The sequence below is a fragment of the Echiichthys vipera genome (genome assembly GCF_963691815.1).
Source record: "Echiichthys vipera genome assembly, chromosome: 10".
Taxonomy (NCBI): Eukaryota; Metazoa; Chordata; class Actinopteri; order Perciformes; family Trachinidae; genus Echiichthys; species Echiichthys vipera.
The window spans coordinates 21,190,999-21,204,579 of NC_139835.1; the positions used below are offsets into that span (position 1 = coordinate 21,190,999).

A 13,581-nucleotide genomic window follows, 5' to 3' on the forward strand; every position below is an offset into this window, starting at 1 on the left:
AGAGTTAGGGCCCTAACAGAAAAAGCCTGGTTACCCTTGGTCCTAGATTGAGCCTCAAATTGTATTTCAAACTGTAGCTAATGTTAGCGTCAGGGGTGTTAGTTGGAAAGATCAAGTTATACCTGCCAAGTTCACACTCTTTTTGGTATGAAATTCCCTCTTTATGTTACCCTGGACAGTGTTTCTGTGCTGTCGAGGTCTAGTAACGCTAATGGTGGGTTTTCATTGGGAGCGTAAAAGCAACGAAGCGTTTCGATGTGTCCAGAGTAGCATCCACCAGGAGTGCATTTCTCCACGCCGTTCAACAGGGGATTTTGCTCCTCTGCTGTTTTCTAATCTGTGTTTGTGTTTGTGTGTATCTACCTGCTGGTCTCTGTTGCTCTCTCTTTAGACACAACTGACAAATGGAAGGAGCAAGTAGGCCTAGGCTATGTGATTAAAATAGAAAAAATAAAGAGAGCAGTGACACTAGGCTCTTTCTTAGAAATATAATGGATGGGCAGGTTTTGATATTTCATAATGTAAATACCAGGGGAATTTAATCTCTAGGAGAACAGCAGAAAGAGGGGCAGAAAAATCAAAAGGGTTGTCAAGCATGGGATGCATATTTTATCATTTATCAGAATCCGATCATTGATATCATATAAGATATGATGTTTATATCGTTTATAGTAGATTATCTGTGCGTTTTCTCGCAAGATTTAAATATAAATAGATGCCAAAACGATTGCTCCAGATGGTGAGCCAAGCTCCGTTCGCAGAGTTTCAGCGGCTGGTGTAAACCTTCTGTAACTCACACTGCTGAATTCTCGTAGTTGCTTCAGCTGAACTTTGTACTGTATTTTCGATGTGTTATTTGTCTTCCATCTCTTACAAGGGAAGCTCCGTAGGAAGGATTCCCTTTATGGCCAGTATGAACATCATGTAAAACCTATTTAACTTTTCATGTGAACGTCTGAATATTATTTTAAAACAGACATCAAAAACATGTTCACCTATACTTTAATTTACACTAGTCTTAAAAGAAAGAATGAACTGTTTACCTAAAATAGCTGGCAAACTCACTAATCATGCAAAAAGCGAATAGACACAGTTGATACATGGGCTTCACACACACAGATTATAACAGTGGTTGGTTTTGACAACTCCGCGAAAGTTACAACAGTACTATTGATTCCAAATGGCCATACCGCCAGACAAATGCTTAGCTAGTCAATAAGCAGCTCTTGACTTCCACCCCTCTTTAGTCTCATTCAATAATGTGCCATAAAACTCCGGTAGGTTCTTCTATTAAAGACTAACACTGTCACTAACAGAATCATGTGATACCGCACGTGCTTAAAAATTACAGCTCTGCATTCACTTATGAGTAACCCTGTACTGTTTCGTAGGCAGGAAAGCAAAAGCATTATCTATTCCCTGGCAACAACTTTAGTGCTTGATGAGCCTTAATTTGAGGTTTACAGTCTCAGCCCTAACAGTATGTTGACGAGATGGTTACATAATTGTGCTGATTGACTGAAAGGTTGGCTGGTTTGTTTCTCATCAACCATTTAAAGGCCATTAGGCACTACAGGCCATTAGAAGAGTGAGGAAACGTCTATGCACATCATGTGTGTATGTTCCCAAAAGATTAATCAATTAACCAATTAGTCAACAGACAGTATAAAAATACCAAACCTTTGCAGGTTATAGCTTCTTAAATGTTACAATGTGATGCTTTCTCTTATTCATTTATTTGTAAATTATATACTTTCTCTTAATAAGCAATTGATTATAAGGAAGGTCATAAATGGAGTGATACATGTTCAGTAATTAGTGAGACTTTTAAACTATGTGCTGATTTAAATACATGTTTTAAGCCCATATTATGGTTTTGTTGTATTGCATGGCATACAGTGTGTACCAGTTATTTTAATACTCTGTTTACAGTACTTCATGACAACAAATAAATCTTCCCATGTACATATCTAGTTGTGTGTTCAGATTAGCACAGGGCTATTAACCAACATTTCCTTTTTTTTAAAAATACTTGCTGTGTGTGTATGTGGCTGTGTGGGGATTTGAAGAGGTTATTTAAGCATATCTGTCAACATAATGACCCTTTTAAGTAAAATGACCTCATGGGGGTCATCAAGAGAGTTCATTATGGGGAATTATCACCACTGCGATTACCATGGTAACTGCTCACACAGCCATTTGCTCAAAGACTCCAGTGGTTGTGTGTGTGTGTGTATGTGTGTGTGTGATGGGATTGCGTGACAGTGGTGGCTGTTTTTAAAAGTCTTCCAGGGTTTAGTCAGTATCTGTCTAGTGCTGTCAGTGTCATTGAGATCGCATATGTCAACACAACTGCACTCCACCTCCCTCTCTCCTCGCCCTCTCGTTTTTCCATCCTGCTTCATTTATCCGTCACACAATCAAGTACGAAACGCACACATACACATTTTATTTCTCTCTCTCTCTCTCTCTCTCTTTCTCTCTCTCTCTCTCTCTCTCTCTCTCTCTCTCTCTCTCTCTCTCTCCCCTCTCTCTCTCCCCTCTCTCTCCCTTCCCCCTTGCCCTCTCTCTATCTATCTGTGCTCGCACTTATTTCTTGTACAAGTTGAATAAATAATATAGGAGTGGTATAGTAAAATTTACTATTAGCATTCGTTCATGGCTGACTGCGTGAACCTGCTTGTAGTGCTTCATGTTTTCTCCGGTATATCTGTGTCAGTGTGTGAGTCGGTTGTGCGGCTCACTGGAGCTTACGTGAATGTGTGTAACCCAGAGGCTTTCTGACCCGCTGCGAGAACAAGGAGCTACAAAGCACACACAGCCTCAACACTGACGCTGACATGTCAAGGACAGTCAGAGGACATGAGACACATATTGGTTTTTATTCTGAGTGGCACAGGTGTGTGTGTGTGTGTGTGTGTGTGTGTGTGTGTGTGTGTGTGTGTGTGTGTGTGTGTGTGTGTTTATGCATGCCCTGTCTGTCTTCCAGCAGAGCAGGTGTTAACTTATAGATTTGTTTTCTGTTTTGCAGTGTTGCGTCTCCTGAAGGAGGGAGCAGACCCCAATACTCCCATTTCCTCTGGGGGATCCTTGCTACACCTGGTGAGACACACACAACTTCACACACACACACACACACACACACACACACACACACACACACACACACACACACACACACACACACACACACACACACACACACACACACACACACACACACACACACACACCCACAAACACAGTGTCAGTGTCTTTTGTGTTTTATAGGGTAAGTTCAGACTCACCAAACACAATTCATACAATAACTTAAACAAACTAACCTATCAAGGAGGCAGTAGACCAGCAGCTCCTGTTTTCTGCAAGGAAAAAATGCTGCTTTTGTCAAAGGAGTCTAGTGGCATTGAGGAGAGCAGAGATGGACAGGGGTTTCAGTTCCCAGTGTGAAAGGGCTGCCCGACAACAAGGTAAAGCGGTAAATCCATTCTAAATATAGCATACAGTAAAACTTATATACAATTTTTAGGTGGCTAAAAAACTTTTATTTTGCTATCCCCATCCACAGCAATGCATTGCTTAACTTTTGTGTCAGGACTCCTGCCCACTTCTCCGTACTGGAGGCGTGCTGACTGTCATCCACACTGTAGGAAATACACTGACCTCAAGTACCTCATCCAACCCCACTTCAAAAAAATCCAAACTATTCCTTTAAAAGTATCAACATTCGTTTTATCAAACATTGAAACTAAAAAAGTACCATCTGCTCTGAAATCATAATTTGCAAAGTATTTTTTATGTAAAGTTAGTGCAGTTACAGCTACATTAAATCTCCGTCCATCCATCTTCAACCGCTTGTCCCTATCGGGGGCGCGGGGGGCTGGAGCCAATCCCAGCTGACATCGAGCATGAGGTGGGGTACACCCTGGACAGGACGCCAGTCTATCGCAGGGCACATAGAGACAAACAGAGACAGATAACCATTTACGCTCACATTCACACCTATGGGCAATTTAGATATGTCAATGTGTGGAGTTTGCATGTTCTCCCCGTGTCTGCGTGGGTTTTCTCCGGGTTCTCCGGTTTCCTCCCACAGTCCAAAGACACGCACGTGTTAGGTTAATTGATGATTCTAAAATTGCCCGTAGGTTTGAATGGTTGTCTGTCTCTGTGCGTCTCTATGTGCCCTGCGATACACTGGCGTCCTATCCAGGGTGTACCCCGCCTCACGCCCGATGTCAGCTGGGATTGGCTCCAGCACCCCCCGCGGCCCCGACCCCGGGATAAGCGGTTGAAGATGAATGAATGAATGAATGAATTAACGTAACACGTGCATGTCTTTGGACTGTGGGAGGAAGCCGGAGAACCCGGGGGGAGAACCCATGCAGACACGGGGAGAACATGCAAACTCCACACAGAAGGGCCCCAGCCGGGATTCCAACCAGGAACTCTCTTGCTGTGAGGCGACAGTGCTAACCACCACACAACCATGCCGCCCTACATAAAATCTCAATTTATACAATAGTTTATACAACTTCCCATTAGGTGTTTGCAATATCAATAATATCTTCAAGATAACAAGATAAATGTATTTTTATTATGGAGATATAAATACAATTTGTGAAAATTGTAAATACGTAACAAGTCAAGAACAGATCGATTTTTTCTTGTCTCTGTGTGTATCTTCATATCAGCCAACCCTACCTCCCAGTTCTTTTTTTTACTTTTATAATATATAATATATACTATACTATATTCATGTTTTCAGTAGTCTACTTTAGTTGTGTTTTTTGTGTCTATGAATGCAGTTGTGTCCATGTATACACATGTATGGGGGATTTATGTTTTTTGTTTTTGAAATTGTTGAAGCTGGTCTACATGGTTGACTAAACTCCTAGACACTGGTATATACAGTACCCCTATATCGGTCTCCCTCCAGTAATCAAATCAATTAATTAAGAAAATATTGTAGCAAAAAACTTGGGGATGTTGTCCTCTAACATGATGAGTGCCAATAACTGTTGTCCTCAACCTTTATCATTTAGCATTTTACCCCTGTGGCAATACAAGTATGTAATTGTTACAACTTCTGTTGTGAACTGTTTAGAGTAATGCTAGAGCAATGCTTTAGGAAATAATAATCTCTGTAAACTAATGAGGAAATCTGCTGTGCTTGCATTCTGCAGTGTGCTCGCCATGACAATGTCTTTGCGGCTGAACTTCTGATTGAACGAGGCCTGAATGTGAACCTGCAGGACGAAGACCTGTGGACAACCCTGCATGTAGCGTGTGTGTGTGATCATGCAGACGTGGTGCTGCTGCTGCTGGTGGTAAGAAACACATGCAAACAAACATGCACTATACTCTGTGGGAATGACACAAATACACACACATGCATGGACACACGTTTTGTAATTTAGTAATTTCCTTGTAGAGCCTTCAAATTCCAAGCGTGTCAGCTACAAATTAGATTAGTGTTTTGGAATGAGTCGGCATACCAACTCCATATTTCGAATCAGCTTTGAACCAGAGGCTGTATTCACATTAGTCACCCAGAATGTTCTTTCCAAGTGGAGCATACTCTATTGATGAGGGGGTTTGGATTACTGAGGGTCTGCAACAATTCTTCATTCTCTCACAAACCCAGCTGAATCACCGCATGTTGAGAATATTTAGAATTTGGGCATTAACATGAAATCAAAGAGAAACAGTGCTCTGTGGAGGATGTTTCCAGCTCTTGTCGGGTCTGTCTTGACAAGAGCTGTGGTTGTACTGATTAGGTCCATAACGAGAGCGGGGCCAGCTGCAGGGGAGGGCATGCACATCCAGCCAAATCACTCAGTGGGCTCGGTCTGTTCTGCTGGTGTTGATTAGACCCAGGGTGGGTAAACTGCAGTCTAGAGCTACATAGTATCCAATACAGCCTGGTTCTGCTGATTGGTTCCTGAGTGACTTCTGACTGTCTGTCTGCGGGGGCAAGAAGACGATGTTCCTAAGAGGAATGGATATGTTTGAAGAGCTGCCAGGCAAAGGAGGTGCGGAGTGGCTCTGTCAGCCTGTAGTGACTCTACAACTGTTGGTTCATATGTATGTTGAGTGTTTGCCTTTTTGCATGAGTTTAATCTCCCTTGAAGCAAAGATTCATGCAGGCTGCCTAGTTTGTAGAGCAGGGTGTGATATATATACCCCAAATGTAATTTATGCAGTGAGTTACAGTATGCTTTCATGATAGGCACTGCTTTCATGATACAGAGAGAGAGAGAGAGATTTAATGCTGCTTCCTGGGAGGCAGTAACAAAGAGTCTTCCATTCACTACCAAGACAGAACTACTGTAGCTTCTAGTAAATTAGGTCATATGTACACAGCCGTGTTGGAAGAGAGTAGGGGGTACAGAATGAGCAAGGAAGAATATTTCTAACAAATTCTAAAAAGTTTAAAGAAAAATTCCAGCTTACCCTAAAAACATCAAAACATGCCTTCAGCTTTGCCGGATTGAACTTCCTTTGATACTAAGCTCTTATTTATTAGTGCATAGAGTGTGTATACTTAATGCATGCGTGTGTGCCCTAGTGCATATCTTTGAGACTGTGAAAGCATGTGTGCTGTGAGGGAACTAGCCAAGTACGATAGGATAGCAGAATGTTTTAATTTAAAAAATGATGCGAATTTGCAGGTGTTTTGTTCTTAAGTTTAAGATAAACACATTTATTTTACTGGTATAATCAGCAGGATGCAATGCTCTTCCTCTCTAAAGATGAATATAGCTTTATAGTCATGCCATTTTTCCAATAGAGATGCAGTATCCCTTTTCTGCTATTCATTTATTTTGACATTCATCTCCTCCACCACAGACCCTGACAGTGCCCAGTCATTCTGCTCTGTTCTAAAGCTGCAGCTTTATCAGAGCTGTAAGTGGGAGATCTTCCCTCGAGTTTACATTTTAATTAGAAGTGGAACACTGGTCTCGCCAGAGGAGCTTGAGTGGCAGCTTTATCTTTGATTGGCAGAGGAAGGAATAGTGCTGCTAATATGTACTAATCTATTGTGTCCTACTCCTCCAACACTTCCCCTTACCCTCTGCTTCTCTGTCCTTGATTTCCTGTCTACAGTTCCTTCAGTGAGAAGCAGAGAGGTTTTTGCTGACAGAGAAATTACCAAGCTTGTCTTGTGGGAAATGGAGGGGGGTTGATGAGAAGTCTGGGTTCATTGTCGCTATTTGTCCATATTGGCAAAAATGTTAATTCTCTTATCTCCTGCCTCCAAACAGTGGGAGAGGGAGAAGGCCATTTCTAAACTGTCTCATTCCCAACCCTTTTCCAAATACATTCCTAAAGCTTGGCTATTCCTAGCTCCAGCTCTGGTTAATGTTGGTCATTGAGACCCTGGAACAATGGATTGTCTCTTGGCAAATGAAAATAGGGGTGTGTAGTCTATTATTACGTTATTAGTGTGATATCCAATGGTAAAAATGTGATTATCAGTGGTAGTAGTAGTAGTATAAGAATTCTCTACCTTTTCATATAGACTTCAGTATAGTCCATTGTAGTTAGACTTGGCTCATATACATGCATCAGCATGCCTCCATGTGTTACATCTTAGCTGGCCATTCTACTTAAAGCCACAGCCTCCATTACTTATCGAATCCTCCTGCCTATAGTGGCTCAATTATGTCTTTCTAATTTCATTTTTTATGAAACTCTGAAAACCCCCCCCCCCCAAGTATAGCCTCAGCAACTCAGCGCACAGCTGCTCGCTATAAGTCTGCTAATCTGTTAATGACACCGGCAAAGTACACATGATTAGTCTAATACTAGCGTATAACAATAATAAAAATGATTTATCTCTGCTTTCAAACTTCGGGCCGCCATGGGCAGGTAGCTAGGCTAAAGTTACTAACATGTTTAGGTGGTAGGTCACGTTCTTCGTGGACGAGTGATAGGCAAAGTTTTTCTTGCAAAGTTTGCATGTGACCTTCTCGGGGGTTATCCTTATTATTTTCAAAGTGATCCCATATGTAGACGTCATTTCCGACATGATTGGCTATTAACTATTAACTGTCTAAACGTGATGTCGAAGGGACCTGCCATCTTAAAAAAACAATGACAGTGAGTGTCACAACTTCCTGTATCTGGCCCTTCAAATTAAAAGCCCTCCAGCATTTAGGCCAGCCGCCAGTCACATAGATTTTCACTTAAGTCACAGCTGCAAATGTTTATTTTTAATCTTTTTGCCTGCGACCAATAGATTAATGAAATGTTGGTCGGCTAATGATGTTTTGATGGACTTAGTTGAAGTCTTAAACTGCTTTTTTTTTGTTTGTGTTCTTCTTTCCTGTTTTTCTCCCTCATATCGTAGTTCTGTGTGAGATACTCTCTTTCAGTTCTTAAATTTACTCTGGGGAAGATGTAGCAATACAATCATTTGATCCCTGGGAGACAGGTTCTGTTCTAAAATGTTATTTCTCATCTTACAGCTGAAAAACCAGCTTGGTTACAGTTGCAGAAGTGACCTCTTTTCCATGCTTGTAAATGATGAATTTAAGTCCTCTGAACTCTGAGTCCTTTGAAGTCAAACGGTTAACAGCAAGCCCCTGGCTGCACTGCATTCCACTTCACACCAGTTGAATTTTTTTTCATGTTTATAATGTAGCCCTCCCTCGTCTAAACATGACAGTGGTTCATCAAACAATTGTATCCCACTCCTATGGTCTGAGTTCTGCTTTAATTGAAGTCCCAAACCTTGAAAGATGAGGCCGTCTGATATGGGATTTTTCAACCTGATACAGATTTTAGAAAAATAAACTGATTCCTGATATGGCTGCCTATGAATTGAATATATATATATATATATATATATATATGACTATGCAAAGGTATTCAAAAGGCTGCTCTCTTAAATAATGTTATTAGGTTACATTGACAACTAATTAAGAAGAGGAAGAACAAATAAATAAGGTAAAAAAATGAATGAATAAATAAAAATAAAATTAATGGCTAAATTAACATCATGTTCAATAGCAGTCAATTCTTGCCATTTAAAGGGATATTTAAATAGATATTACCCATTGTAATCCAGGTCTGAGGGCATGGTGAGCAGATGAACAGTGTTTGTCCGGTCTCAGCTGAAATCCTCCGGATGATGGGTTTTGCGTTATTTAGCAGATTATGGCACATCTCCCCATCTCCATTCCTCAGGGACTTCCTCTACGGACACAAGTCAAACACCGTTCACCTGAACACAGTGCCCACATTTCCATGGCCAGGATTAAAATGGGTAAAGTAGACAGATAGACATATAAACACGCAGCAAAAGACTCAAAGGACTCCACATTTTGCCGTGATGACACACACAGACTCACGAGTTGAAAACAATTACAGCGTCGTTGCAGCTGGTAAAAATGCTTGTGGCTATTTACATTTTTTCACACAGACTGTTGTTTACGACACATCACAACACACAGTTGAGCCACTGCTCAATTGCTTTTGGTACATTTCACAGCTCTTTGATAATCAAGTTTGAGGGTTTCTTAACACTGGATGACATTTTAGGGAAAATGAGAATGCACTGTAATAGTATGCTAGTGTCTTATTAAGGAAATCTCCGGACTTACTTTGAACCCTCATACACATTTAAAGTGTAATGACGGCGTAAAATCATTCCAGGGTCTTTTTCGGCAATTACACATCAAATAAGCCATGGAGACAATTTTTTTCGTGTATAAACTATTAATGGAGAAATCCTGGAGAGTCCCTAACAGCTGGACGTGGCTAACACTGATTAGCTCGGGGCAGTACGGTGAAGGCGGCAGTAGCTCAGTTCATAGGTGACTTGGCTGGGAACCGTAGGGTCACTGGTTCAAGTCCCTGTGTGTATTACGGGCCTGTGTGTGTAACATGTATAATAATAAGAGTGAAAAATTCAATTTCCCCGTTGCAGGATAAATAAAGTTCTTCTTCTTCTTTTGATGTATGTAATTGCTGAAAAAGACCATGGGATGATTTTACACCGGAATTACACTTAAAATAATCTATCCTTAAACATAACAGTATAGATTGAAAGAAAAACAAGTGTATATAAATGTTCTTGTTGTTTGAAATGGTTTCCACTGAGTTGTGCCAGTGTGATTTCCTCAGGGAGAGCTTTCAGCACATATCTTAGTTGTTATTGATTCCATGGCAGTCACTGCATGTAACAACAGCCATTATGAACCACAGACAGTGTAGCTTAACAGATTTCAATGTCCGGGACGTCCGAGGTGGATTCATCATATTGTGGCTGGGGAGCATGTCGGGGTCAGAAGTCAACTTGTTAACCCCTCGCAGACTGTGTGGCAGCCAGCCGGCACTCACTCGTTTATATCTGTCAGCACTTATCATGTGAGCTCAAACACATGATTAATGTCCCTGGAATCAATAGCACACACACACCACAATCTGTGTCTGCTGGTCTTGGACTTTGGATAAATTATTTCTGTAGTGACAGTTTTTTTTATTGTTGTCAAATAAATAAATTGCTCTGGACGGCAGTTATAGCATTTTCACATTTAGCCCATTTTCCACATTACACATTGTTATGCTATTTACAGGCTTGTGATTGTTTGAAAGGACCAATTCTTCCGTCCTGCCGTAAAACGCGCCAATATTTTTATTTCACATTTTTACAGAACAGTTCTCAAAGCGCCTCATTTCAAGGTTTATCCAGCTGTGTTTTGTACAGCTGTGAGGGAAGGCAGTCAGTGGTGAGAGCAAAATCCATTTGTCTGTCAGCTGATAGCTTCATCCAGCCAGTTCCCTATTGACTTTTACTGGACCTTGAAGAAAATAGTCTGTGTTAGCACAGCCCTTAACTAAACTCACACACACATCCACCGACAATAACACACACTCACATGTTAACAGATGCACCCTAAGTGGAGCTGTCAGGTTTATGAGGAAGTTGATTACCGTTTTGGGGGCGAAGCACAAATCTAAGGAATACAGATGGAGCAGTCCCTATTTGATATTGGAAGGAAAGGGAGGGATGGAAGATGAAGTATGTGTGTTTGTCGGGGTTGGGGTGGGCGGAGGGTGCATAATAATATCAACTCTCTCTGACTCACTTATCTCATCACTTGCTCTTCGAGCTGTGCTTCACGCTGCGATAAGGTTTTTTTTGTTTCTCATGAATAGTATCGTAGCAGCAGCTCATTTTTTAATGTTAATTAATTCCCTTTATTAACCCAAACTAACCCTCAGAGGTGAGGGAAAACAGCTCCCACTAGACGACCCGGTTGGGTGCACAATGAAGCTGCAACGCTCACCAGAATACTATCCACTGATAAGGGGAAATGACAGCATTGTGCTGCCTTTATCGCACTGTAATTGCTCTGCATTTCTTTGATGAAAAACGTTTCCTCTGAATATCTGTAAAACAATTTTAATAATTAGAAAAAAAATAATAAGTTAAGTTTTTTGATATATAAATCACTTAAGAATTGCAAGGTGTCAGGCTCAGTGTCCCTGTGGTTTTGCTGCTTTTTGGATCACTAAGGTTAACAGCTCTTGTGTTGCTCTATCAGCTTGCTCCCACCTCCCATTTTCCCCTTTCCCCACCCCTACCCTTTCTGTCTGCCGAAAGACTAGGTCATAAATCTCTTTGCTGCACTGCAACTTGGTCGTTAGAATTCTATTAGCTGTAAATATTCAATAAGGATCCTCACTTAGAGTCCCCTGTCCCTGTTATCAGGCCTACTCCAGCTACGATCGTTACACCAGCTTGTCTTTATGGTTAAGTCAAACAACAGGAAGCCATTTATAGCTGGACACTGACAATTGACACTTGAAAGGATATATGTTACTTTTAGTGCCTAACCCCAAAGAGGGGCTAATAAAAATGAAATGGACAGAAGTAAATCCGCAAGTACATTTTGCATGGCTTGTACACATTTCTGCTCTGCTGGTAAAGCACTGCAGTATTTTTTTTTTTTTTACAAATAATGAGTGCAGTAGAGTTCCTCCGAAGAGAAGCAATCAATCATAACCATATTGTGACCAATGACTGTGCCGCCATCAGAGTAACAGTCATTAAAGGAGCCTGAGGGCAGGCCTCCCAAGTTATCTCATGCTATAACAGAAGAGTGCTCTTGCAGGTCCATGTTGAGTAAACATACATTAATCTTGTCTCACATGCTCACCCTGATGAACCCAAGTAACGGTAACCAATGCCCTCACATTTCAATGCCCCGACCCCCCAGGCAGTTATTTAATGAGTTCTTTAATTCACTGTATTGTCGGTTAATGTCTCCATGGTTCTGCTCAGGTATAAGCCTCTGGGAAGCGAAGATAATTGTGCCTACTTTATCATCGATTCAAGTCTGATGAATGGCCAGGCTAAAACTCAGTTTGTGTTTGTGTCTTCTCTTCTTTCTTCTGCCCTGCGTGTGGAAGGCCGGGGTGAATGTTCTGCTGCAGGACGTCAACGGAAACATTCCTCTGGACTACGCCTCAGAGGGAACTGAGACCAGCTACATCCTGCGAAAACACCTGGAGGAAAATGGTAAAGCTCTGCTCAACTCTCAACATTGGCATTTCACATTTAATTTAACATGAGAGCCACTAACAGTGGATAAGGTTGGCTTATGTCCTACAGCCCTTTCAGAAAGACAAAAAGATAAAAGCATTGTGAGAAAAAGTAAATATTTAATTTCCTTCATTCAGGCATTGCGCGTATAATGTGTTAATATGTTATGCTTGTGGTTAAACAGGAGGTGTTCTCTGTGTGTGTGTTTCTTTGAAGGTGAAATGCACCCACAGGCCTAATGATGGTGGATTGCCATTGGGGCACTTGTCTCCAACTGAGAAAGGAGAAGGTCAACACATGAGCTTCAAATGACAGAGATAAATGCATAGGAGACAAACATGGGCAGACATAGAGTGACAGAGGGAGAGGCGGGGAAACGTGCCAGAGATTTACAGAGAAGCATGCAGAAACTAGCCAGGCAAGCTAGACAGAAACAGATATGGGCGGTGATGGAGGGTCTTCCTTCATCCATCTGCCATTGGCAACAAGTTCACATGACAAATGCAAGATGACTTCTGACTCATCAGAGCTCAGACCACACACACACACCCCCACACATACACACACACACACACACACACACACACACACACACACACAAGCTCACTCTGACTCCCCAGCCACTGAATTTTTTGAGATCCCCTTCATCGTGCTTGGCTTTGCCGCCATTAAACACACTCTAACTCACACAGGCTCACTCTTCCTCTGTTGCTATAGCAACTTGGCTGTACACTCTCTAGCCACATCAAGTTTCTGTGTTTGTGGGAAAGAGACAGACTGACCATGTGTCTCTACATCAAGTATACATTATATTTTTATTCACTTGACATGTGTTTCATGTAATACTGGATTTGTCCAATTATTGGCACTAAAGAGAATAAGGATGATCTTCTGTTACAACTGTATGAGCATTTTTTTCAAAAAGCTACTTACCTTGTGGCTGTCAAACTTATTGATTAGCTAATCCAACCAGTCTACTTGGAAAAGTCCCATTAGTTTGGGCCCTAGAGCTTATCTGAGTGAAA

At 41.4% G+C, this 13,581-nt stretch overlaps 1 protein-coding gene across 1 annotated transcript in view; it reads left to right on the top strand.

The window, feature by feature from the left end:
• The window catches only part of myo16 (myosin XVI), a gene marked incomplete at both ends in the record, with an annotated part of 80,440 nt that overhangs the window by 12,420 nt on the left and 54,439 nt on the right, over nt 1–13,581 (top strand). Inside the window, 3 exons of the mRNA XM_083921329.1 lie at nt 3,032–3,102; nt 5,184–5,327; nt 12,424–12,532. Coding sequence (XP_083777455.1) covers nt 3,032–3,102; nt 5,184–5,327; nt 12,424–12,532 — 324 coding nt within the window. The remainder of the gene's footprint in view (nt 1–3,031; nt 3,103–5,183; nt 5,328–12,423; nt 12,533–13,581) is intronic.